The sequence below is a fragment of the Salvelinus fontinalis genome, chromosome 23 (genome assembly GCF_029448725.1).
Source record: "Salvelinus fontinalis isolate EN_2023a chromosome 23, ASM2944872v1, whole genome shotgun sequence".
NCBI classification, from domain to species: Eukaryota; Metazoa; Chordata; class Actinopteri; order Salmoniformes; family Salmonidae; genus Salvelinus; species Salvelinus fontinalis.
Genome location: NC_074687.1, coordinates 49753831 through 49781650, shown reverse-complemented (window position 1 = coordinate 49781650; position 27820 = coordinate 49753831). Strand labels below are relative to the sequence as shown.

At 41.2% G+C, this 27820-nt stretch overlaps 2 protein-coding genes across 7 annotated transcripts; one reads left to right on the top strand and one right to left on the bottom strand.

Annotated features, from left to right (window-relative positions):
* Positions 1 to 307: 307 nt before the first annotated feature.
* LOC129821438 (ER membrane protein complex subunit 5-like) lies at positions 308 to 5200 on the bottom strand. The gene is made up of 4 exons (XM_055879115.1): positions 4825 to 5200; positions 2254 to 2306; positions 2033 to 2136; positions 308 to 974 (listed from the first exon to the last, which is right to left on the bottom strand). The coding sequence occupies exons 1-4, from the start codon at positions 4901 to 4903 to the stop codon at positions 818 to 820; spliced, it is 393 nt and encodes a 130-aa protein (XP_055735090.1). The 5' UTR covers positions 4904 to 5200; the 3' UTR covers positions 308 to 817.
* Positions 5201 to 14052: 8852 nt separating this feature from the next.
* LOC129821436 (P2R1A-PPP2R2A-interacting phosphatase regulator 1-like) lies at positions 14053 to 25838 on the top strand. Of its 6 annotated transcripts, none has more exons than XM_055879113.1 (11): positions 14055 to 14265; positions 14752 to 15005; positions 15525 to 15603; positions 15716 to 15769; positions 16556 to 16599; positions 16793 to 16871; positions 19259 to 19360; positions 19479 to 19564; positions 19707 to 19771; positions 23295 to 23406; positions 23598 to 25838. In XM_055879113.1, the coding sequence occupies exons 2-11, from the start codon at positions 14896 to 14898 to the stop codon at positions 23740 to 23742; spliced, it is 876 nt and encodes a 291-aa protein (XP_055735088.1). In that variant the 5' UTR covers positions 14055 to 14265; positions 14752 to 14895; the 3' UTR covers positions 23743 to 25838. The 6 variants fall into 6 exon arrangements, with proteins under 6 accessions (XP_055735085.1, XP_055735087.1, XP_055735086.1 ...); XM_055879114.1 differs by having other exon boundaries at positions 14056 to 14265; positions 16793 to 16847; XM_055879110.1 differs by lacking the exons at positions 23295 to 23406; positions 23598 to 25838 and adding an exon at positions 20326 to 23288 and having other exon boundaries at positions 14053 to 14265; positions 14850 to 15005.
* Positions 25839 to 27820: the final 1982 nt, after the last annotated feature.

Genomic DNA, 27820 nt, shown 5'->3' with positions numbered 1-27820 from the left:
AAAGGGGGGAACAAATCCATATTAATACCCATGATTTTGTAATGAGATGTTCGACGAGCAGGTGTCCACATATTTTTGGTCATGTAGCGTATATCTGCAAGACATTAAATGCATTCGGTTATCTTTGACCAATAAATGGAGAAATACATCGAACACACTGATAAAATCATAGATTTTAGGTTAAACATTCTGTTGAATCTTAAAAGGACAAATAAAAACACTGCCCAAACAAATGTACCATTAGTATCTACTTTGTGTTCACAGTATCATTAGCATTGCTTTCCATGCTGCATCCTTCAGACGTGACTTCAATGACCGTGGTAACTTTATTGCATACAGAATAAGCTCCAAAGCCTCATTTTAAACCCCAGGAGATCAGGTCATAAATTCTCAGAAGTGAAGACTTTTTACTAGATAAAACAAAATCTCATATCTGCAGATAAGAAAGAAATAGTTCCAGACAGCTGCGCAAGATAGACATGTATTGTGACAAACGAAACATCATGCCCCTTGTCCAACAACTGCTTAGAAGTCTTAAAGGATTTGACACATACATCTTACCTAAGTAAGGGGAAGATGTGTCAAATCCTTTTACTTCTAAGCAATTACAAGTATATACAAACAAATCTGCCAGAACAAAATGTGGGGTTGGTTGACAGTCAGGAGTTAAATATGGGAGGAGATGCACATTTGTACAGCATATTAATATATGGACTAAGGCAAATTAAAAGTAGAAGAAATTACTTTGTGGGATCTAACCATAAAGCTTATCTGTGCACAGAAATAAAGACATGTGGGTGAGGAAGGCAAGTCTCAGTCAGTGCAAATGCTTCAGCTTGCTTAGCCGCAGGGGGTTGGGCAGGGCCTGTGCGTTTGGGATGTTGGAGACCTCTCGGTTGGGAGAGCAGAAGAGCACCCTACCGCGATGATTGAACATGTAGAAAGACGGGTGGTTCCTCAATGTGTCAAACGTCCTAAAAAATGAGAAGAGGGCAGTGAGTAGTTTGAACTATACTCATGATTATGTTTTCAGTGCGATAGGTCAATAACAATAGGGCTACCCATATAGGCAAGTCAATTATTATGCTGATTTACAACACTATACATGTCAGTTACAACAAGTGAAATCCCTGCAACACTTAACAAAGAGCTGCAGTCAGTTTCAGAATGGGTGGCCAGAAGGCCAGCATCCCGGAGTCATCTCTTCAAGGACACTTCCAAGTGACCCCAAACTCTTCAACTGTAATGCATCTACAACAGAAGCTAAGATGGCGAGAAGTCTGTCCATTATAAAGCGCTGCTCTACCTTCTTAATAACACTATCAACACGGCAGGTCCTACAGGATCTAGTTTTGTCGCACCTGGACTACTGTTCAGTCATGTGGTCAGGTGCCACAAAAAGGGACTTAGGAAGATTGCAATTGGTCCAGAACAGGACAGCACGGCTGGTCCGTTAAATGCACACGGAGAGCTAATATTATAAATATGCATGTCAATCTCTCCTGGCTCAAAGTAGAGGAGAGATTAACTTCATCAATACTTGTATTTGTGAGAAGTATTGACATGTTGAATGCACCGAGCTGTCTAAACTACTGGCACACAGCTCAGACACCCATGCATACCCCACAAGACATGTCACCAGAGGTCTATTCACAGTCCCCAAGTCCAGAACAGACTATGGGAGGCACACAGTACTACATAGAGCCATGGCTACATGGAACTCTATTCCACTTCAAGTAACTAATGCAATCAGTAAAATCAGATAAACAGATAAAAATACACAATATGCAAGCAACAGTGGGGACTGAAGAGAGACACACGCATACACACACACGGATTTTGAGTTGTACATATGTGGTAGTAGAGTAGTCGTGTGGCTTGAGGGCACACACTTGATGTGTTGTGAAATGTATTGTAATGTTGTTGTTTTTTTAAATTGTATAACTGCCTCAATTTTGCTAGACCCAGGAAGAGTAGCTGCTGAGCTAATGGGGATCCATAATAAATATAAATTACTGAAATGAAGGCTTACTTGTTTTTCAGCTCTGAGGATGCATCCATATCTTTAAACTCTCCAGAGATGTGGACTATACCATAAATGGTCAGAACAAAAGCTAACAATGTCTGTAAAACAATCTGCAAAACAAAATTAAAATAGATGTATTTTGTTTAGTCAAAACGGTACAATTAATAGAATGGATCTACATCAAAGAATGGAATAACTTACTAGCTATTTAGCATTAAATAACTTACATCTATTGGTAGGGTTTCATTTTCTTTTTCTGTCAGACGCATGTAGGATCGATCTGGTGGGGGAAAAGAATAACATTTATCACACCGGAATCAATGTGGCTACAGCTGAGACAAAATCAAGTGGGTAGCTAGTCTCACTGCATTCATAGCAGATGTTGCAAGTGGCAAGCTAACTTGCATAACGGTTAGTACTTTGGCTTTTGGAGCATAGCTTACAACTGGATCCTGGATTTCCTGACGGGACGACACCAGGTGGTGAGGGTAGGAAACAACTCCGTACGCTGATCCTCAACACGGAGCCCCCCCACAGATGTGCTTAGCCCCCTCCTGTACTCTCTGTTCACCCATGACTGTGTGGCCATGCACGACTACAACTCAATCAAGTTTGTTGACTACAGAAGAGTGGTAGGCCTGATTACTAACAACGAGACAGACTACAGGGAGTAGGTCAGAGCCAGGAAAATAACCTCTGCCTTAACAAAACAAAGGAGCTTATCCTAGACTACGGGAGACAGAAGAGAAATCACACCCCCATCCTCGGGGCCGCAGTGGATAGGGTCAAAAGCTTTAAGTTCCTCGGAGCGCACATCACTGAGGACCTGAAATGGTCTCGCCACACTGACATTGTGGTGAAGGCACAAAAGCGCCTCTACAACCTCAGGCAGATAAAGAAATTGGCCATGGCCCCTAACGAGTGTTGTAGTACTCGAGACCGGTCTCTGTGTCGGATACATTTTTACCCTGTCTTGACTCGGTCTCGGACAATGACAACTCGTCATTTCTTGCCGAGACCAGTGGAGTGAAAACTCATAATTATCAGCTCCCATTCAGCCAACCCATAAAACCGCTTCGCCAGGCAAATGTAGTCACACTCCTTCACTACACAATATCTTATTGTCTATTGAAACCTGGGCTTCCTACTTTACTTGTAACATTACTGTCCTTTACTTTCGTTGAAAAACATCCTCAAGTTCATCAGAATATCCTTGATTCGCTGGTAGGGAAGAGTGGTTTGAAAGTTGCGTGCTCACTATTAATAAGTGGTGACTGGGGGAAGTCTCAGACCCCTCGCCACCCTGACTTGGCTCAGTCTCAGTTTAGGTGGTCTCGAACAACACTGCCACTAAGACCCTCACGAACTCTACAGCTGCACCATTAGAGCATTCTGTCAGGCTGCATCACCACCTGGGACGGCAACTGCTGTGCCCTCAACCGCACGGCTCTCCAGATGGTGGTGCAGGCAGCCCAACGCATCACAACGCTACCTGCCCTCCTGGACATCTACAGCACATGGTGTCAAAGGAAGGCCAAGAAGATCATTAAGGACCTCAGCCACCCGACTGTCCCGAGCCACTGACTGTTCACTCAGCTATCGCCCGACAGACAGAGACAGTACAGGTGCAACTTCGCTCAGACCGAGGCTAAAAAACAGCTTCTATTACCAGGCTATCAGACTGTTGAACAGCCATCGCTAGCCGTCTACCAAGTGATGCTCACTCACACAAAACACACACTACATACTCACAAACACACACACAAAGCCAACGCTGTCCCACGCTATAGATATTAAACCCCTTGTCATTTCCCATTTCACACTGTATCCCTGACATAGCGTTGGCTTTGTGTGTGTGTTTGTGAGTATGTAGTGTGTGTGATAGCTTGTGTTTTGTGTGAGTGAGCATCACTTGGCTGACAATGGGTACATATTCCATAAAAATGAAAAATTGTATCTGCCGTTTCCAGCTACAACAGTCATTTACAACATTGGCAATGTCTACACTGTATTTCTGATCAATTTGATGTTATTTTAAAAACGGACAAAAACGTGCTTTTCTTTAAAAAAAAACAAGGACATTTCTAAGTGAACCCAAGCTTTTGAACGGTAGTGTATGAACTTATCTACATTAAATTCTAGCTTATCTTGTGTAAATTCTCACATAGTACATACGTAGATTGCATTGGATTACTGCCTCCGTGCTATGTGTTAATCAGATTCATCCCGCAGTTCTTGATTCACTGTCTTTTTCCCCCCTTACATTTGAATTGTCTGACATTTTACTGCATTGTTAGGAGCTGGTAACATAACTTTTTCGCTGCACCCGCTAAAACACCTGCTAAATTGTGTACGCGACCAATAAACCTTGATTTGATTCCTCGTTTTCAATTGAATACGTTAATACGTTAATATAAAGTCACGTACAGTTAACAGACCGCGTTGGCAAGCAGACATTGTTAGCTAGCTAGCTAGCTATTGTAACGTCAGTAGCTTTGGGACACATCTTTGTGAGTCTGTGAACGAAAACATGTTCTATCCCAACGGTACCAGCTAGCTGCTTACTGTGCCAATAATATGACATGCTAAATCGCTAGCTAGTAGTTAGCCATCTGGTTTAAGAATTATTCTTCCTCGCTTGCTAAACTGTTTTGGTTTGTTTATGTTTAACAAAAGTTAGCTAGCTCGCGCTAGTTAACAGGCCGCAGTACACTGCATGGTTGATATCTGACTGTGTATTTTGATCTAAACAGCTAAATAAAAGGACAGATATGTTTATCTTATTGTATCTTACTTACGTTGTGCCGCTGAGAAAGCCGCATGAGCCAGGGAAAATAGACCACCCCCTACGACATCTCTCCAAAAAGACGAAACCATGTTCAAGAGAAGTGATAAATTCTTCTTCTTCGATGGGGTTTAAGGGCGGTTGGCATCCAATGTTATTGTTGCATTACCACCACCAGCTGGACGGGGTATTGAATAAGACACACAAAAAAACCATTGCGGGAAATGGGAAAAACGACATCATACAAAATTAAACACGTCAACAAAGAAAAACCATCCCAGCAATTCAATCACAGTCCACTGCAAAATACACCCCTACACAAGCTCAGGGGCCTGTGATGGCGGAACATTCCCTGACAGGATTTCCTGCACGGGCTCGGCTGTGAAATCACAACAACCAAAAAACGTTCAGCGGCATCCAATTTTCTTCGACTTCTCCGCTTGTGCTGTACAATTTATGACCATTTTAATAAAAAATACAAAGCCCACCTTTTTAACATGAAGCATTTCACTATTCTTTGTTTTTTTTAACCTTTATTTAACTAGGCAAGTCCGTTAAGAACAAATTATTATTTACAATGATGGCCTAAGAACAGTGGGCTAACTGCCTTGTTCAGGGGCAGAACGACAGATTTTTACCTTGTCAGCTCAGGGATTCAATCTAGCAACCTTTCGGTTACTAACCCAACACTAACTACTAGGCTACCTGACGCCCCACTGTCCTTTGTATTCATGTTACCTGATTAAATTGCTGTACAATATGATCTTGTTGCCTTCTGATGCACATTCAGATGTCATAAATCAGCACTGCAGAGCTCTCCCTGTACTATGCTGTGCCTTGATTGTATTACTGTTGATGATATCTGGAAATGTGCATGTACACCATGGCCCATCTACTGTTGCTATCCCCAATTCTGACTTGTGCTCTGATATCTCCTTCACTGATTTCTGCTCTTGTAAAAGCCTAGGTTTTCCGCATGTTAACACTAGAAGCTTATTACCTAAAATGGATCAATTGAAAGTGTGGGTTCACAGCTCCAATCCAGATGTGTTGGTCATTACTGAGACGTGGTTAAGGAAGAGTGTTTTAAATACTCATGTTAACCTTTCTGGTTATAACCTTTTTCTGCAAGACATCTTCCAAAGGTGGGGGAGTGGCAATCTTTACCAAGGATCACCTTCAGTGCTCGGTTGTCTCTACTAAGTCTGTCCCTAAGCAATTTGATTTGCTGGTTTTAAGCATTAAACTGTACAATACCTGCCCTAAGCTCTCTCCTGGCCCCTTACACTTGGTCTGAATTTGTCCTGCTAGGTGACCTAAACTGGGACATGTTTAAACCACCTGACCAAGTCCTAAAGCAATGGGACTCCCTAAATCTTTCTCAGATTATCACCAATCCCACAAGGTATGACTCCAAACTAGAGGTCGACCGATTATGATTTTTCAACGCCGATACCGATTATTGGCGGACCAAAAAAGCCGATACCGATTAATCGGCCAATTACAACAATACTGAATGAACACTTATTTTAACGTAATATAATACATCAATCAAATCAATTTAGCCTCAAATAAATAATGAAACGTTTAAGTTCCTTGCTCAGAACATGAGAACATATGAAAGCTGGTGGTTCCTTTTAACATGAGTCTTCAATATTCCCAGGTAATTAGTTTTAGGTTGTAGTTATTATAGGAATTATAGGACTATTTCTCCCTATACCATTTGTATTTCATATACCTTTGACTATTGGATGTTCTTATAGGCACTTTAGTATTGCCAGTGTAACAGTATAGCTTCCATCCCTCTCCTCGCCGCTACCTGGGCTCGAACCAGGAACACATCGACAAAACAGCCACCCTCGAAGCAGTGTTACCCATGCAGAGCAAGGGGAACAACTTCTCCAAGTCTCAGAGCGAGTGACGTTTGAAACGCTATTAGCGCACACCCCGCTAACTAGCTAGCCATTTCACATCGGTTACACCAGCCTAATCTCGAGAGTTGATAGGCTTGAAGTCATAAACAGCGCCATGCTTGAAGCATTGCGAAGAGCTGCTGGCAAAACGCACGAAAGTGCTCTTTGAATGAATGCTTACGAGCCTGCTGGTGCCTACCATCGCTCAGTCAGACTGCTCTATCAAATCATAGACTTAATTATGACATAATAACACACAGAAATATCCGTAAGCTAACATTGCCTTCTGGAATCCCTGCTACTGTGGCTGTGCTTGGCACAATTGTGCAAGAGACATTTCAGCTTCAAAAATGATTTGTTGTACAGTACATGAATTTGGAGATCAGTTCATTTCTTTGCTTGATACTGAAGACCTAAAGGATAAAGACACCATCAAAGTGGTTGACCTTGACCCCCCTCTTATTACTTGAAATGTACAAGATCTCAATAACCGCTCCAGAGACATCGGATGAGAGGGGCTCCCGTGGATCACGTGACACTGTGATATGGTCCTCTCCCAAAAGTACCTCTTCCCAACGCTCCGGTGCGTGGCCATCTGAGTTTGACGTTCCTTGCTTTGCTTATGATACAGAGCTCATTCTTGAGGCAGCTAATGAAGCACACATGAAGGATGGAACACTACTCAACAATCTGCCTGTGAAATCAGACATCCTGGAAAAACTGTCTGAAAGGATTTTCCAGTTTACAGCCTATCCGTCAAGTCTACAAATTTGGCAGGTTGCAGAAGCTTTGATAAAAAAAGTACACATGTCTTAAGAGCCTTTATAAAGGATCTGCACCAGAATATAGAGCATGGGATCTGCATTGAAGGAGCAGAGGTCCTGGCTGGTATTCCCTGTCTTACACAGTCATGTACCTTGCTTATGGGCCTCATCTATGGCATAAATCTAAGGTACCCTAAAGAACTGAAATATACCTTTGAGGTGTTCCAAAAAGTATTCTTGGAACTTGACGATCTCAGGACCTCTCCACGGGTCCAAGCTCTAAAAATGAAGTTACTTGTTTTCAGAGATATCTAAAGATACCTACGAGAACTCTCAAAGGGCCACTTACTGTGGTCTAAACCCTGCTCAGTAAGCTGAAAAGCTAGTTGCTAGGTGGTATAGGAGCTACAGTTTACATTATGCTCTTTGTCAGGTGAAGTCATAAGAGACATTGTCAATTTCTGTTTAAAAAAACAGCTTTGTTTTAAAACTTAGTTTAAAAAAAAACTTAGTTTAAAACTTAGTTTTAGTGGATATCTGAGATTATTTGTCAGGTGCAAGCTATCTGGATGTAGTTACACCTGGATGTAACTTTACCTAAGGAGGGAAGGTGGAGTTATACCCAGAATGCTTATACCTGTCAAAACATGGACATGGAGACATGGAGTCAGGTTTAAGGGACAATTTGGCATATATTTTGTAACAATATGTGCAATGTATGTTTTGAAAACCCATGTTTTGATTAATCTAAAACAGTTTGAATGAGGTTGTATTTGAGCTAAAATTCATATTGTGCTTTGTGTAATGTCTATTAAGACAAATTGTTAATTTACGTTTCTGTTCAAATATTTCTTTGTTGTTAAGGGGGCACACAAACCACCAGAAAATTCTTGCCAAACTGTACAAGATGTGAGGTCAAAGTGCTAATCCCAAACTATCACCTAAACTTTATGCAGTTGTGAAGATCTAAAAGTATTTGCAGTTAGGTAAAGTTACATCCAGATAGCTTGCACCTAAGGAGGCAAGGTGTAGTTAAACCCAGAATGCTTACAGATTACAAAATATGATTGCTTAAAGAGTAGGGTTTAAGGGGCAATTTGAGATTGAAGCTTGAAGAAATTATAACATTTATTATATTCAAAATAAAGGTGTGGAAGTTTGAAGTTGAACACTGTTGTTTCTTTTGCATATTCCCTTATATAGAAATAATACTTTTTTTGTAAATTATCCCAATTATATTGAGGTAACTATTTGCATCAGCTTTTTAAGTATAGTGAGTATATATTTGAGTAGTAGGAACCCAATTTAAATACATTTGACTAACCTGAGTACCATAAGTAACTGAGCAAAATACATTTGTTGATAAAACATAGAATATCAATTACGATACTGAGTAAATTCAGCAAATTAAACGTACAATATTAGTTCTGTAACTGATTACATTAGGTATATCAAACGTATAACATTAGTTCTGGGACTTGAAGGATTTAAGCAGGTAAAAAAAAAAATTACAATCTGAACCTGATAAAATTAAGTTGAATGAAATGAATTTTTGAGATCCAGTTAGTTGATTGCACTTAATATATTTGAGTTTGTAATACACTTAAAGTGAAGTATATTATACTTAAAATATCCTCCTTGTTGGATTTACTTAAAAAGCTGATGCAAATAGTTACCTACATTTTTTTAAGTAAAAGGGGCACAATATTTTTTACAGTGAATGTTTGTATCATGTTTTGTGCTGATACCATGTTGTGTTGCTACCATGTTGTTGTCATGTGTTGCTGCCTTGTTATGTTGTTGTCTTAGATGTCTCTCTTGTTATGATGTGTGTTTTGTCCTATATTTATATTGCATTCATTTTTTAAATCCAAGGCCCCGTCCCCGCAGTAGGCCTTTTGTCTTTTGGTAGGCCGCCATTGTAAATAATAATTTGTTCTTAACTGACTTGCCTAGTTAAATAAAATAAAAAAAATTAAATCCTCGGTTGATGAGAAACCTTATGGTGGGAAAAAACAATTCTATACATTTTGCTTTCAATTGTTTGGTTTTTGATTTCAACATCCATTATTTCACCGTCCTCAAATATCCTGTTTCAATTTTCAACTTTTCATGTTTACAATTTATTTTATTTGAAATTCAATACATATTGTGTGAAATTGGCCCCATACCCCCATACTATATACCTGTTTTTAAAACATTCAGTACTCTCATAACATTCACTTGACGTACTGGCAATCAAGCTTCTTTCCAGGACCGCTGAAAGATGCTCTCTTTCCTTCTTTTCTAGACTCTTTTACCACCGGCCAAAGTTTTTTCCCTAGCAGCAGCATTTACATTTTTCTTATACATAATACAAAATGATCAACAACTTACATTTTTCTTCATTTAACGAGGCAAGTCAGTAAAGAACATTATTTACAATGACAGCCTACCATTCTGCCCCTGCCTTGTTCAGGGGAAGAAAGACAGATTTCTTTTACTTGTCAGCTCGGGGATTGGATCCAGCAAACTTTCAGTTACGGCCCAACGCTCTAACCACTAGGCTACCTGCCGCCCCTACATTACTACCTGCCGTCCCTACATTGCTACATCAAACATGTATATATTTTGTTAACAAGTAGGTACAGTGGGGCAAAAAAGTATTTAGTCAGCCACCTATTGTGCAAGTTCTTCCACTTAAAAAGATGAGAGAGGCCTGTAATTTTCATCAAAGGTACACTTCAACTATTCAACTCCCGGGTGGCGCAGTGGTCTAGGGCACTGCATTGCAGTGCTAGCTGCGCCACCAGAGTCTCTGGGTTCGTGCCCAGGCTCTGTCGCAGCCGGCCGCAACCGGGAGGTCCGTGGGGCGACGCACAATTGGCATAGCGGCGTCCGGGTTAGGGAGGGTTTGGCCGGTAGGGATATCCTTGTCTCAGTATGTAAAATGTAATACAATGTATGCACTCTACTGTAAGTCGCTCTGGATAAGAGTGTCTGCTAAATGACTAAAATGTAAATGTAACTATGACAGACAAAATGAGAAAAAAAAATGATGTGGGGCAAATTATGGTGGAAATAAGTATTTGGTCAATAACAAAAGTTTAATCTCAATACTTTGTTATATACCCTTCGTTGGCAATGACTGAGGTCAAACGTTTTCTGTAAGTCTTCACAAGGTTTTCACACACTGTTGCTGGTATTTTGGCCCATTCCTCCATGCAGATCTCCTCTAGAGCAGTGATGTTTTGGGGCTGTTGCTGGGCAACACAGACTTTCAACTCCCTCCAAAGATTTTCTATGGGGTTGAGATCTGGAGACTGGCTAGGCCACTCCAGGACCTTGAAATGCTTCTTACGAAGCCACTCCTTCATTGCCCGGGCGGTGTGTTTGGGATCATTGTCATGCTGAAAGACCCTGCCACGTTTCATCTTCAATGCCCTTGCTGATGGAAGGAGGTTTTCACTCAAAATCTCACGATACATGGCCCCATTCATTCTTTCCTTTACACGGATCAGTCGTCCTGGTCCCTTTGCAGAAAAACAGCCCCAAAGCATGATGTTTCCACACCCATGCTTCACAGTAGGTATGGTGTTCTTTGGATGCAACTCAGCATTCTTTGTCCTCCAAACACGACGAGTTGAGTTTTTACCAAAAAGTTATATTTTGGTTTCATCTGACCTTATGACATTCTCCCAATCTTCTTCTGGATCATCTAAATGCTCTCTAGCAAACTTCAGACGGGCCTGGACATGTACTGGCTTAAGCAGGAGGACACGTCTGGCACTGCAGGATTTGAGTCCCTGGCGGCGTAGTGTGTTACTGATGGTAGGCTTTGTTACTTTGGTCCCAGCTCTCTGCAGGTCATTCACTAGGTCCCCCCGTGTGGTTCTGGGATTTTTGCTCACCGTTCTTGTGATCATTTTGACCCCACAGGGTGAGATCGTGCGTGGAGCCCCAGATCGAGGGAGATTATCAGTGGTCTTGTATGTCATCCATTTCCAAATAGTTGCTCCCACAGTTGATTTCTTCAAACCAAGCTGCTTACCTATTGCAGATTCAGTCTTCCCAGCCTGGTGCAGGTCTACAATTTTGTTTCTGGTGTCCTTTGACAGCTCTTTGGTCTTGACCATAGTGGAGTTTGGAGTGTGACTGTTTGAGGTTGTGGACAGGTGTCTTTTATACTGATAACAAGTTCAAACAGGTGCCATTAATACAGGTAACGAGTGGAGGACAGAGGAGCCTCTTAAAGAAGGTCTGTGAGAGCCAGAAATCTTGCTTGTTTGTAGGTGACCAAATACTTATTTTCCACCATAATTTGCAAATAAATTCATAAAAGATCCTACAATGTGATTTTCTGGATTTTGTTTTCTCGTTTTGTCTGTCATAGTTGAAGTGTACGTATGATGAAAATTACAGGCCTCTCTCATCTTTTTAAGTGGGAGAACTTGCACAATTGGTGGCTGACTAAATACTTTTTTGCCCCACTGTATGTGTGTGGCAACATCCAAACTTTTTTCCAACAGATATTATCAATAAATCCATTCCAATAACGCATGACATAAGGTATAGATACAACATCCTGCTGAAACAAGGTTCGTATCGCTCTGTTGTTAAATGGACCAAAAGAGAAACAAATCTTTCCCACTGAGTCAACAGGGACAATAGAAGGTAGGCTCTGAGGATCAGGTCTTGACACGTTCCTGAATAATAAAGCAACACCTGTGGGAATGGCATCTAAAACAATTGCAAAATCTTTAGGTGTTACAGGGACCTTGTAAAGTGATAAGAATTCCTTATAACTGAGTAAAAGACCGTCTCCATTTACCAGTTGGCTCACCAATAGGATATTATTTCAGAACCAATATTCTAAAAACAAAAAAGTATTTTTATACAATATATCCCGATTATTCCATATATAATATCTGTGTGGAGAATAATTTATAAACACAATTTAGGACCATGACAAGAAAACCTGCCGATGAAAAGCAGAAAGTTTCACTGGAATTTTGTCAATATTATAATTGCAAAACAACATGAAGTTAAGGCCACCAAAAGTAGAGAAGACATGATGAGGAATAAAATTCCAGATAGAAGTGGGTCTTAGGAATTGTTTTGTCCAATTGATCTTAAAAGTATTATTTAAAGTAGTAAAGTCCAGAGAATTCAGCTCACCATTCTCATAAGTGTTCATTACAACAGTTTTGGGTACGTAATGTAATGGGTACGGTTTCTCCACTGAAAGTTGAAAAGCATCTGGTCTATCTCCTTGCTTATTTTACTGTCAAGATATAAAGATAGAGCGCCATATGTTAGCCTAGAGATACCTTCAGCCTTGGTTATTAGGACTCTTCCTTTTAAAGACAAGTCCCTCTGTAGCCATTGATTTAGCTTCTTCTGGGTACCTTTAATAAGAGGGTTAAAATTTAGTAAGACTTCTGATCCTTTGTAATGGTTATTCCTAAATATGTAAGTTCTTCTTTTACTGGAATACCATAATATGAAGGTGTCACACAGACAGCTATGAGTTCACATTATTAATGTTAAGGTATAGACCAGACGCTTTGGAAAAGGATTGTATCACATTGATCGATATGGGAAGTTGGTTAGCGTCTTTCAGAAAAACTGTAGTATCATCAGCCAGCTGGCTTATAATAATTTATTTACCAGCTATGGAAATACCTTGTACAGGACTATTATTTAAAGAATTTGCAAGAAGTTTGGTGATTAATAAATATATTAGATCTAGAAAAAAATGGATTGAGGAGGGAGAATAGAATTCATCCTATTTCTTTTGAATTGAGAAATGTCACTCTAAAAAGAACACTATCCATAAATTAAACATTAAACAACATTATTACAGATGACCAAAAATGTATTTTTACAGAAAATTGTATAGCTCTACGTACTGTCAGGAATCCACAGATATGTTTTTTAACTCACTGAATAATGTTCACTCTATCAGTGATATAGAATCTAAACAGTGTGATGAACCCATCAACGTTGAAGAGATTATAGAGTCTATCAAACATCTAAAGAACAATACATCACCAGGTGTTGATGGATTACATCAGAATTTTACAAATTATTGTCTGAACAAGTAGCTCTCTTCCTATTTGAATTCTTTTTAGAGAGTATTAAAAACAATGTTTTTAACTGAGGATAGCTTCATATTATTTTTAGATATTTATAAAGCATTTGACACAGTAGACTAGAGCATCAGTTTCTCTTCCACTCCCTTGAGAGACTTGGTTTTGGGGATTTTTTCTGTAAGGCTGTTAAGACTCTCTATGCAAATGGTAACAGCTCTATCAAATTGAAATATGGCACCTCACCTAGATTTGAGTTAAAGAGAGGAATTAGGCAATGTTGTCCTATCTCCCCGTACCTGTTTTTATTAAACACCTCCAGACCTCCTTCAGCTCCTTTACCTAGCAGCAGCATCAGTTAACCGACATTTTGACTGTATGACGTCACCAGGAAGTAGCTCACAACCGCTGCAGCCATTGGTCACTTGTCTGCTTTTCAAACGGGCACACCGGCAAATTGAGGCAATTTAATTGGATCCGTCTGCTGTCGGTCACCCTGCAAGCATCAAAAGGGGCGGGAAGTTTGGTATTGGAGAGTTCTCGGCGGCTCCAGTAGCAGATTAATAAACACAATTGATCATTGAGTTCAGCGACCTAAACGATTTCATTTTACTCAGAGTTAACATATTGTGAAGAAGGGAAATGCTCGATATATGGCTGAGGGAGAACTGTACAAGTTATGTAGGTTGATGATCGTCTGAACATGGTAATGAAACTTTCAAGCTAGCATAGCACCTTCATCAATAACCATTTGATATAACGGCGTTAGCTAGCCTGTGTTAGCCAGCTGGCTTGAAATCATAATATTCGAGCTAACTCACGTAATAGTTAGTAGCGAACTAATAATATTGTGCTATACTACAAGCTAACACGACGTCAATTGTCGAAGTGTTTTCATTTGACTAACTGGTCTTTCTAAACAGTTGACTACGCATCACTTTCTTGCTCGAGACCATTAACGTTAGCTCGCTTGCTAGCTTCATTAGCAAGTAGCTAGCTAGCGACTAGGCATTGTGCCTGTGTGGCTAGGCTAACTAGCACAGGCCAGGGCTTTGAGTGAGCTGTGATTTGCTAGCCCATTAGGAAAAATGACTTCGGTTCAGCCAAAGAACCAAGAAAGAATCTTCAAGAGCGTCACTTGCTGGAACTTGAGCCAATATAAAATAACTTTATACATGTTGATATTTTTCAGATCCATCATTCAGCATTGGAGTAGCAAACGTTACCTACGTAGAACGTTGCTTTGCATCAACATGTAGGTTCACATACTGGTGGTCTGGAACGTTGCAGGCGTTTCTGAAGACATCTCGAGCCAGCTAAACGAAAGGACACCAGGATGAGCAAACAAGAGAAGATGGAATTGGATCTCGTAATCCCATCAACACTAGTTCAGAGCGACGGACACCTGAGACGATCCAACAGCGCCCCAATGATTAATGGCTTAAGGTTTTCAGAAAATGTCTTTCACCTCACTTGTATCACTTTAAATGTCACTTTGGTCACTGCTCCTCACATTATTTGTGACTTGAGATGTTGATCTAGTCAAACTGCATGGCTTTTAATGTGCTGTGAAACGTAAAGTTATTTTTTTTGTGAAGTTCCTTCATTTTGCTGGACCTCTGCAGTAGCTAATGAGGGGGTCTATAATAATTACACACACCTTCTCTGATATGAGGAGTGTGGACAATTTAGTAATGCCACAGCAGACCAGCGGAGTTAACAAGGCCACCAGTTTCTCAAGATCAGGCTGTCGGTAGTATAATGCTGACATTCAGAGCATAGTAGTCGAAGAATGTGTTCCAAATGTCATCCTATTCCCTATTCTACTTTTGACCAGAGCCCTATCGCACCCTATTGCCTACATAGTGGGCTATTTTGGTACCTGGTGAAAATAAGTGTACTATATTGGGAATAGGGTGCCATTTGAGACATCAAAGTGGTCTTAATCTTTCTGTCCATTTTTAGTGATAATTCCCAGGTTTTCCACAGAGAGATTCTACGCAGCAGGAGAAACAGCACCACTGTTGTCAACCGCCCTAATATGGTATGGAAATTGGAGTGTAATCAAAATAATATGCATAATACTCCTACTAAGTAATATCTTATAGACAGGGGGATTCATTTAATTCATCTTGCTCACCTTCACACACATGCAGGTCCCTTCATCGCCCATTCGCGTCCCCAGCACAAGGCTTCATCAGATCAAACGGGTAAGTACGACTGCAGTGCGCACACTTGTCATGGAACCAAGCTATGATTTTAGCTGCTTTGCATTTCAGGCCTTCATCCGTGACTGACAAACGTGCTAGAGCCATAGACTGCCTCTCAAATGGCACCCTATTTCCGATATAGTACACAGAGCTCACGGTTTTCCAGAGCAGACCTATTGGTAGTACTCTCCAACAACTTTCACTCTTGATTGTCAGCCCGTTTGATCCATAGGCGAGATACTGTAATAGCACTGACCAGCTGAATGTCTATGCTTCTTGTTTATTGTGGTGGGGGGGATGGGGGGGGTAGATCAGCTTTAATATTGCAGATGGGTTGTTGCTTCCATCAGTGTCATCGTCTGCGTTACTTCCAATACCCCATTATATTTGCAAAAAAATGTGTATATACATGTGATGAACATGCATATCTGTCTCTCTTTAAAAATATATATTTTCCTTTATTACCCTCCAACCCTACCACCCCTCCCCCAACTGGAGTAAACTAGTGAACAATAATGCTGGCCTTTATTTCCAGCTTATTCATACTATATACAATAGTTATACTATTTACAATAGTTCTATTTTATTTGTTTTTACTCCTGTCGACCCTCAACCTCACCCATCTCTTTCTGATGTCCACCCGGTTTGATTTCTATTTGCCATATCTTTCAAACTGCTCTTAAACAAAAGTTCTTAACATATATACGTTTCTACGGACTCAGTATGTTTTACATGAGGTATCTTGTTATTAGTTATTGTCTATGCTACTTGTTTGTGGTACTACAGGAGGAGGGTGTGGATGTGATGAACAGAGAGACAGCCCATGAACGGTAAGAGACGCACGTGGATTGGAACAAGTTGGTGCATGATGAAATTCAGTTTATTGGTCTTTAAAGCATTTAATTTATTAACCGCTCACTCGTCGTGTGATTGTATACTATGTCAATAACCGCGGTTGCGTATCATTGGATCAACCCTTTGAGGGAAAAAGCATATTCATAGATGTCTGTGTTTTCATCACAGGGAGGTTCAAGCAGCCATGCAGATGAGTCAGTCCTGGGAGGAGAGTCTGAGTCTGGTGAGAAATGATGATGCTCCCATGGTAACAGTAAACCTGAATATGAATACCCCCCCCCCCCCCAAAAAAAATATATATATTAGGCTTACGCACTCCACTATTTTGGAGGCTCTTACCACTTCAGCGTTCATGCAATTTGGCAGTGCATTAGTATGTTAGATTACTAAGCCATCATCCGAAAACTAAGGTAGTGCACTACAGAAAGGGTGCTATTTGGGGTAGAGCCTTTCACTTTGTATATTTGGTATGATGGTCTGCCTCCACTTTGCATTTTGTGTCCCTCGGCCAGTGAAAGCCTCTCTGTCATAGAAACTGCCATAGAGTTAGCAGGGCCACCAGTCTCTCAAGAACAGAATCAGGGGGACATATATATTGTGGTGAGGGGACAGTTTGTGTGTCGGTTACATTGTGCAATATTTATGCTCAAAATGCAGACTCCCCTGAGTTCTTCATGCAATAGTACAAACCCTACTGGGATGTGGTGACTTTAATCAGATTTCAGACAAAGACATTGACAGATCCAGCCTTTTGCCCCAAATCTGTGCCAATGAATTAAGGCTGAATGATATGTATTTTGCATGTTATGGCACTTATGCCAGAATTGGTGATTATTTATTTTTTAACCTGGTGAAGGATCTTAAGACATTGGAACTAAGCTTTGCTCACTCTAGAGATAGGACCACACTAAGTAAGATTATTCGAGGCAAGTACAGTATGAGCTGAGTAAGTTTCACCACAAAAGAAGATGCTCTATTTCGAACTGAATCAGAAGAAAAACTTTAGGAAGCACCGTCCTAATATTGAGTTGCCCCCCTTTTGCCCTCAGAACAGCCTCAATTCATCAGGGCATGGACTCTAAAGGCGTTGAAAGTTTTCCACAGGGATGCTGGCCGATGTTGACTCCAATGCTTCCCACTGTTGTCAAGTTGGCTGGATGTCCTTTGGGGGGTGGACCATTCTTGTTACACACGGGACCCTGATGAGCGTGAAAAACCCAGCAGTGTTGCACTTCAAAGGCACTTAAAATATTTGATCTGGCCCTTTCCCCCTCTGAATGGCACACATACACAATCCATGTCTTAATTGTCTCGAAGGCTTGAAAATTCTCCTTTAAACCTGTCTCCTCTATCTACAGTGATTGAAGTGGATTTAACAGGTGACATCAATAAAGGATTATAGCTTTCACCTTAGACAACCTTATACCAGAGGTTTTCAAACTGCAGTCCGTGGCCCCAAAGTACGGGAGGGTGTCAGTTTTTTAATGTTTTGGGGGGATTTTATGGGAAGTATTTTATATTGCTAGCTGCACAGAATACCATTGTGGATACCGTTTTTATGTCTCTGCATCCCAGATGAAGGAAGTTGGAGGTAGTTTCACGAGCCAATGCTAACTAGCATTAGCGCAATGACTTGACGTTTACAGGAACAGTTAGCATAAATGGCTTCATTGCAAAAATCTCAAACTATCCCTTTGATATGGAGAAAATTAGTATTTATATTTTATTTAACAAAATGTCACACCTCCGCACAGTTCAATGGCAAGAGGAAGTCAAAACAATGAAACTGTCTACCAAATCTATTCATTCTAAAATGTTGAATACTTAGATAAAACATTTTTGCTAACATATGATGGGGGGTCGCTAGTTTGCCTTTGCGGGCGTCCGTGGGCAATGAACGTTTGAAAACCCCTGCCCTGACCCCTAAGATTAGAGGAGCACAGGAAAATCCAACAATTTCCTTGTCCCGGGAGGCTCTGATAAATGTATATTGTATAAAAATGTAGACGCAACAATGCTACCAGATACCCATAAACTTTCAGTCATTGCGCTAACAGTAGTTAGCATTTTCTAGTGAAACTACCTCTTAACTTCCTTCATATGGGACACAGACACACAAATTATATCTTGAGTTCATCTGACTCTTGGTAAATAGATAAAGGGTCTCATTGCCATAATCATGAAGTATCCCTTAAGGGCTCTGACTGGGTATGGGGTCCATTGCTGCAGTGGTCAGCAGGTGGGGCTACTAACTAGTTATCCATGTTCTTAGATACACAATGATCTGAGAATATAATTCATGACATAGAAAAACATGCCACATTATGAAATTGGTCATTGGTCGTTAGACTTCAAGCTGTAGGCCTGCCTACCTCTGGAGGGGATGGGGTGGGTGGAAATGGAGACGAAAGTATGGTTTATGTTAGGCTGTATATGTCTATGAATCTTATATATATTGTCTCGCCTGAATAAATCAACTATATATTGAAATAACAATCATTCAGTAGTATATTAGCAACAACCACCTCATTGGTATGATTTGTATGCTCACCACCACCTTACAGTTGAATGGATGGTGGTACATTACAGTTTGATTATTGCTGATTACAGTTTTGCTTGTGCTGATACCCACAGAGTGACAATGACTTTGAGAAATCGGCATCGTCGTCCCCAAAGCGCATCGACTTTGTGCCTGTGTCCCCAGCACCATCCCCTACAAGAGGGATAGGGAAGAAGGTATGTGCATTGTGTAGCCACTGCAATTTGTACGGATGCCTGGCAGTTAGGACGACAAATGTTTCTCTGGCAGCGAGTCCTGGCTCATAATTATGCATTTCATTCCTCCAATGAGCAGCAGTGCTTCTCCCCTTCATTGCAAATTCTGGTGAGCAGCAATGGCCTATCCCCCAGCCCTATACCTAGCCCAACGCGGCGCTTCAGGTGAGTGCTCTAAGGGTAGCTCTGGTCACTGACAACTCCCATTCATAGTTCTACACCACTTTTGCCTACAACTGATGATCAGAATGTTTATTTAGTAACTGCTATAAATGTTGCTTCGTTGTCGGTCTTCTCTTGTCTCTAGCCGGCGGAGCCAAAGCCCCATTAACTGCATCAGGCCCAGCATCCTGGGGCCCATCAAACGTAAAGGTGGGTCTGTATTTTTTTTTTTTTTAGATATACACTACCATTCAAAAGTTTGGTCACTTAGACATGTCCTTGGTTTTGAAAGAAAATCACTTTTTTTACGGTTAAAATAACATCAAATTGATCAGAAATACAGTGTAGACATTGTTCATGTTGTAAATGCCTATTGTAGCTGGAAATGGCTGATTTTATGGAATATCTAGAGGCCCATTATCAGCAACCATCACTCCTGTGTTCCAATGTCACGTTGTGTTAGCTAATCCAAGTTTATCATTTGAAAAGGCTAATTGATCATTAGAAAACCCTTTTGCAATTATGTTAGCACAGTTAAACTGTTCTGATTTTAAAGAAGCAGTAAAACTATCCTTCTTTAGACTAGTTGAGTATCTGGAGCATGAGCATTTGTGGGTTCAATTACAGGCTCAAAATGGCCAGAAACAAAGACCTTCTGAAACTCGTCAGTCTATTCTTGTTCTGAGAAACAAATGCTATTCCATGTGTGAAATTGCCAAGAAACTGAAGATCTCGTTCAACACTGTGTACTACTCCCTTCACAGAACAGCGCAAACTGGCTCTAACCAGAATAGAAACAGTGGGAGGCACCGGTGCACAAATGAGCAAGAGGACAAGTACATGCCAACCTAGGAGCTCCGTATCCGGCTTGTTCACATGCGGGATCGGCCAATTTAAATTGGTGCACCGCGTGTCCTCCGACACATTGGTGCGGCTGGCTTCCAGGTTAAGCGGGCATTGTCAAGAAGCAGTGCGATTTGGCTCGGTTTTGGAGGATGTACGACTCTCGACCTTCACGTCTCTTGAGTCCGTATGGGGGTTGCAGCGATGGGACAAGACTAACTACCAATTGAATACCACAAAATTGGGGAGGAAAAAAACTGAGTATGAAAACCCAGCACTGTTGCAGTTCTTCACCCAAACTGGTGTGCCTGGCACCTACTATACCCTGTTTAAAGGCACTTACCTTTTGTCTTGCCCTTTCACCCTCTGAATGGCACACATACACAGTTCATGTCTCAATTATCTTGAGGCTTAACAATCCTTCTTTAACCTGTTCCCTCACCTTCATCTACACTGATTTGAAGTGGATTTAACAGGTGACCTCAATGAGGGATTATGGCTTTCACCAGGATTTACCTGGTCAGTCTGTAATGGAAAGAGCAGGTGTTCATAATGTTTTGTACACTGTATGTACAAGTCAAGTTTGGACACCTACTCATTCAAGGGTTTTTCTTAATTTTTACTACTTTCTACATTGTAGAATAATAGTTAAGACATCAAAACTATGAAGTAACACATGGAATCATGTAGTAACCCAAAAAGTGTTAATCAAATACAAAATATATTTTGATTTTAGATTCTTCAAAGTAGCCACCCTTTGCCTTGATGACAGCTTTGCACACTCTTGGCATTCTCTTAACCAGCTTCACCTGGAATCTTTTTCCAACACTCTTGAAGGAGTTCCCACATGCTGAGCACTTGTTGGCTGCTTTTCCTTCACTCTGCGGTCCAACTCATTCCAAACCATTTCAATTGTAGTTGTCTTGGGTCTCTCTTTATGTAGTGTTGTCTCTCTCGTCGTGGTGTGTTTTGTCCTATATTTATATTGGATTTATTTTTTCTCCCAGGCCCCCGTCCATGTAGGAGGCCTTTTCCCGTTTGGTAGGCCGTCATTGTAAATAAGAATTTGTTCTTCACTGACTTGCCTACTAGTTCAATAAAAAATTGGATTGAGGTCTGGTGATTGTGTAGGCCAGGTCATCTGATGCAGCACTCCATCACTTTCCTTCTTTGTCAAATAGCCCTTACACAGCCTGGAGGTGTGTTGACATTATCCTGAAAAACAAATGATTGTCCCACTAAGCGCAAACCAGATGGGATGGTGTATCTCTGCAGGATGCTGTGGTCGCCATGCTGGTTAAGTGTGCCTTGAATTCTAAATAAATCACTGACAGTGTAACCAGCAAAGCACCATCACACCACCTCCTCCATGCTTCCCGGTGGGAACCACACATGCAGAGATCATCCGTTCATCTACTCTGCGTCCCACAAAGACACGGCGGTTGGAACCAAAAATCTCAAATTTGGACTCATCAGACCAAAGGACATATTTCCACCGGTCTAATGTCCATTGCTTGTGTTTCTTGGCCCAAGCAATTCTCTTATTGGTGTCTTTTAGTAGTGGTTTCTTTGCAGCAATTTGACCATGAAGGCCTGATTCACACTGTCTCCTCTGAACAGTTGATGTTGAGATGTGTCTGTTACTTGAACTCTGAAGCATTTATTTGGGCTGCAATTTCTGAGGCTGGTAACTCTAATGAACTTACCCTCTGCAGCAGAGAACTCGGTCTTCCATTCCTGTGGTGGTCCTCATGAGAGCCAGTTTCATCATAGCGCTTGATGGTTTTTGCGACTGCACTTGAAGAAACTTAAAGTTCTTGAAATGTTCCGGATTGACTGACCCTTCAAGTCTTAATGCAATGATGGACTGTCATTTCTCTATGCTTATTTGACCAGTTCTTGCCATTTAATATGGACTTAGACCTAATTGGTAACATACCATCTTCTGTATACCACCCCTACCATGTCACAACACAACTGATTGGCTCAAACGCATTACGAAGGAAAGAAATTCCACAAATTAACGTAACAATGCACCCCTGTTAATTGAAATGCATTCCAGGTGACTACTACATGAAGCTGGTTGAGAGAATGCCAAGAGTGTGCAAAGCTTTTATCAAGGCAAAGGGTGGCTACTTGAATGAGTAGGTGTCCAAGCGTTTGACTGGTATGAGCAAAAATATGAATACAACAGGGAAATTGTTGGTTTCATGAGCTGAAATAAATGTTCCCAGAAATGTTCCATACGCACAAACAGCTTACCTCTCACAAATGTGTTTACATCCCTGTTAATTACCATTTCTCCTTTGCCAAGACCTCACCGGTATGGCTCTCAAGAAGCTGATTTAAACAGCATGATCATTACACAGTTGCATCTTGTGCTGGGGACAATAAAAATACCACTTTAAAATGTGCAGTTTTGTCAACACAATGCCACAAATGTCTCAAGTTGAGGGAGCATGCAATTGGCATCCTGACTGTAGGTATGTCCACTAGAGTTGTTGCCAGATAATTGAGTGAGTGGGGATTCTGAGGAGTATTTCTGGCTCCAATAAAGCCCCTTTGTGGGGAAATACTCATTCTGATTGGCTGGGCCTGGCTGCCAAGTGGGTGACTTATGCCCTACAAGGTCCACCTATGGCTGCACCCCTGCCCAGTCAGGTGAAATCCATAGATTAGGGACTAATTTATTTATTTCAATTGACTGATTTCCTTAACTGTGATTCAGTAAAGTCTTTGAAGTTGTGTTTTGCGTTTTTGTACACACACATTATACTAGAGCCACTTCACTTGCCCCTTTGAACTCCTGTTTTGGTGAAAGAGGGTATTTTGTGTGAGGTGTTTTATGTCCGTTCTCTCTTGATGAATGTCTGTGCCTCCCCTTCTCTAGGGGAGATGATGGAGGTGGAGAGCCAGCCAAAGAGGCTCTTTCATGGAACCACCACCATGCTGTCCTCTGATTTGCCTGCTCCCCAAGTCCAACTGACAGACTTCAACTCCTGGTGATTGTTCCTCAAACTTCATAAAAGCCACTGCATGTTTAGGCCATTTGGTTCACAATTTTAACACTTTTCAGTCCCCTCTGCCATTAGGCTAAACCCTGCACTTTCATATGAGCAGAATCACAATGTGACCCACTGTCATTGAATATCTAACAGTTTGCGTGCTGAAATGCATTTTCTCCATTTGCCAGTCTCTGTCCGCCAGACGTGCTAGACGGCAGCCTCAGCAGTGTGGGTTCTTCCACTGGCTCGCCAGCCAAGATGGAGGGAGTCTCGGAGTGTCCTTCCTCCAGCAACTATCCCTTCACCCCCCTCCACGACCACTCCCCAAAATAAACAAGGGAACATGAGACTCTAAACGAGGGTGAAGATGAGGCACAAAAGCCACCTTGGCTGTATGAGTTTCCTTCAGACTCACCCTTTTCACTTTTCTTTAGTTAATGTGGGATTCCCTTCCCCTGATGGTTGCTTTCGCTACGCTGTTTGCTAGGGGAGGAGAGAAGGTGTGTGTTTGCATTGAAAGGAAACCAAAGCCTTGGATGTGTGCTGTGTGGACGCACCATGCTGTAGTAGGCCCTAGTAAGAGTAGGGAGTGATTGTGGATGCTATGTACACCAGCTGCTAGATATAGGTCCTTTACATGGTGCTGCTTAGCAACAGTGGTCGGAACCAGCATGTCTTTTACCCTGCATCACATCACCATGTCAGCTCCCAGCCACAGTACTGGGTGGAAAATTACTGCCAGGATATGGAGAAAGACCTCCATTTAAGTCTGTTTTCTGAAAAAATCTCCAAGCCTATTGGTGAATGTGCACAAAATTGTCTGCAGACATTGTATGAATGAAAGGATTAAACTTGTTTTTCCCGCTTTATATAATTTTGTAAGTATGTACATAATTGTCAATTTATTATTATAGGTTTGTGATTGGCCCTGTGCCCGTATGAACCGCACAGCTTCAACAGTGAACGGACAATTCCCTCTAAACAGCGGATTAGGAATTCTATTCCCTTAACTCTTCCAGGGGTTGGAATATGGTCGTTCTCTACTCGTCCTTGTACTGTAAGAGAAGAAAATGGTTATCCTCAGTAGTACTTAGATGTAGGGGATCAAGGAACGGTCATTCTGGTTGATGCTCTACCTTTTTGTTAGCCCTTAATCTAGTCCTTCACTGGCATGCTGCAACTATAGTTGGGTAATGTCACGTCCACCCATTGTCCTTGCAGATTGTACTAGGGGAAGGGCACGAGAGGGGGCTCTCAGGATTAGAACACGAGAGACTCCGATCTCTGAATCCTGTGTCTTTGCCAAGGCATTGCTATAGACGTGCAGCCAAATTAGTTTTCACTTCAGAACCTTTTTATGAAATAAATTGTTTTCTTGTTTGTTGGAGCCATTTATGTAAATTGAACAGATTATTTTTTTTTGCCTACATAATTGCATTTGTTGATACTAAATATTAGAATAGCTCAACCTGTTCTCCTTTTTACCCTGAAATGAAATCAATAGAATGGTTTAGGACAAGCACACTGGTGCATGGAACAAAATCATGCCATTATATTTAAAAAGGGACATGTGTTGTGTCCATATACTGTGGTCAACATTTGTCATAGCTTTTAGTGCATAATGTTACACTGGATGTGTTGTTTATGAATAAAATGCGCAATGAACATTCGTAAGCAATGCCAAAGATTGAACAGGGGGAATGTAAAGACAAAACTTAAGTTTTCTCTGAAAATCCAGTTGTACACTGATTCACAAATGCATTTTTAGACCATTTGTAAAACATTTGGGCTAAAGTCATTTCAGTTCAACCTGTACGAATGGTCTCTTAAATTGATTTCTTAGTTATTTTTCCTGTCATACAAGGTATGTCATCGTACAAAGGGAGTGTGAAACTCCACGTTGTCATATACAAGCAAGAGTGATTGTAAATCCTTTTTATGGAAGTAAGTCATTAATTTAAAAAAAAAAATCTGAAATGATGAAGTTTTGAATACAGAATGTTTTTTCCCTTTGTTTATTTAGCAAAATGGCAGCCGGTCGTTCAGGTCTGCTTGCCCTGCTGTCAATATGATTGGAGTGATTTTATTGCTGTCCATGTTTTATTTTGTCCTGTTCATTTTTCAATGTCTGCAATATGTCAACGGCATGAGATGGGCTGAGTAAATCAAAGTGTTTATGTACGTGATGGGACGGTGGTAGACTAGTTAGACCACCAACCCTTTGCTCGTGGCCCTCGCTGGACTGAAACATTTCCCCTGTGATCCTTTCATATCAAAGACATCTAAGCAGGAAAGGGTAAATATGTTTGTCTAATATTTCCATTCAATGACTGGTGTTCAGCTTTGTTGTTGATAGACTTGTTACATGTTTTATTTTATATATATATATATAATTGGGCCCTCTTAATAAAGCATTGGATTGAAAATTGGTTGGAAGAGTGGAGTTGTTTCTGCCCATCTAGTATAATGCATTTGATGGCCTTGTAGCAAGTCCCAACTCAACTGACTATACAGTACAATTGGAAAGTATTCAGACCCCTTCACTTTTTCCATATTGTTACCTTACAGCCTTATTCTAAAATACATTTAAAAAATAATAAAAATCAATCTACCCCATAAAGGGAAAACATGTTTGTAGAATTTTTAGCAAATTTATTAAAAACAGAAATAGCTTAAGTATTCAGCCCCTTTGCTATGAGACTCTAAATTGAGCTCAGGTGCATCCTGTTTCCATTGAACATCCTTGAGATGTTTCTACAACTTTATTGTACATGATTTGGAAAGGCACACATCTGTCTATATAAGGTCCCACAGTTGACAGTGCATGTCAGAACAAAAACCAAACCCTAAGGTCGAAGGAATTGTCCGTAGAGCTCCGAGACATGATTGTGTTGAGGCATAGATCTGAGGAAGGGTACCAAAAAATGTCTGCAGCATTGAAGGTCCCAAGAACAGTGGCCTACATCATTCTTAAATGAAAGAAGATTGGAACCATTAAGACTCTTCCTAGAGCTGGCCGCCCGGCCAAACTGAGCAACCGGGAGAGAAGGGCCCTGGTCAGGGAGGTGACCAGGAACCCGATGGTCAGAGCTCCAACGTTCTTCTGTGGAGATGGGAGAACCTTACAGAAGAACAACCATCTCTGCAGCACTCCACCAATCAGGCCTTTATGGTAGAGTGTCCAGACTGAGGAAAATAAACAATTTAATCCATTTTAGAATAAGGCTGTAATGTAACAAAATGTGGAAAAAGTGAAGGGGTCTGAATACTTTCTCAATGTACTGAACATAGTCTTGGGCTAGAGGAAAGTGCTGAGTAGGTGACCTGATCACTATTTAGAATAGTATTTAGGACATGGCCTTACTACTGATATTGTGCTGATTTGATGGCTTGACATTGTACAGCAAGTAAACCATTGTCTTTCACGGGAAGAGGACATTTTCTTTTGGTCACATGTCAAACCTTTTTGTATTATTGTAAACTCAGTAAAAAAAAAAGAAACGTCCCTTTTTCAAGACCCTGTCTTTCAAAGATAATTTGTAAAAATCCAAATAACTTCACAGATCTTCATTGTAAAGGGTTTAAGCACTGTTTCCCATGCTTGTTCAATGAACCATAAACAATTAATGAACATGCACCAGTCGTTAAGACACCAACAGCTTACAGACGGTAGGCAAATAAGGTCACAGTTATAAAAACGTAGGACACTAAAGAGACCTTTCTACTGACTCTGAAAAACACCAAAAGAAAGATGCCAAGGGTCCCTGCTCATCTGCGTGAACGTGCCTTACGCATGCTGCAAGGAGGCATGAGGACTGCAGATGTGGCCAGGGCAATAAATTGCAATGTCCGTACTGTGAGATGCCTAAGACAGCGCTACAGGGACACAGGACGGACAGCTGATCGTCCTCGCAGTGGCAGACCACGTGTAACAACACCTGCACAGGATCGGTACATCCGAACATCACACCTGCGGGACAGGTACAGGATGGCAACAACAACTGCCTGAGTTACACCAGGAACGCACAATCCCTCCATCAGTGCTCAGACTCCGCAATAGGCTGAGAGAGGCTGGACAGGGCTTGTAGGCCTGTTGTAAGGCAGGTCCTCACCAAACATCACCGGCAAAAATGTCGCCTGTGGGCACAAATCCACTGTCGCTGGACCAGACAGGACTGGCAAAAAGTGCTCTTCACTGACGAGTAGCGGTTTTGTCTCACTAGGAGTGATGGTCGGACTCACGCTTATCTTCGAAGGAATGAGCGTTACACCGAGGCCTGTACTCTGGAGCGGGATTGATTTGGAGGTGGAGGGTCCGTCATGGTCTGGGGCGGTGTGTCACAGCATCATCGGACTGAGCTTGTTGTCATTGCAGGCAATCTCAATGCTGTGCGTTACAGGGAAGACATCC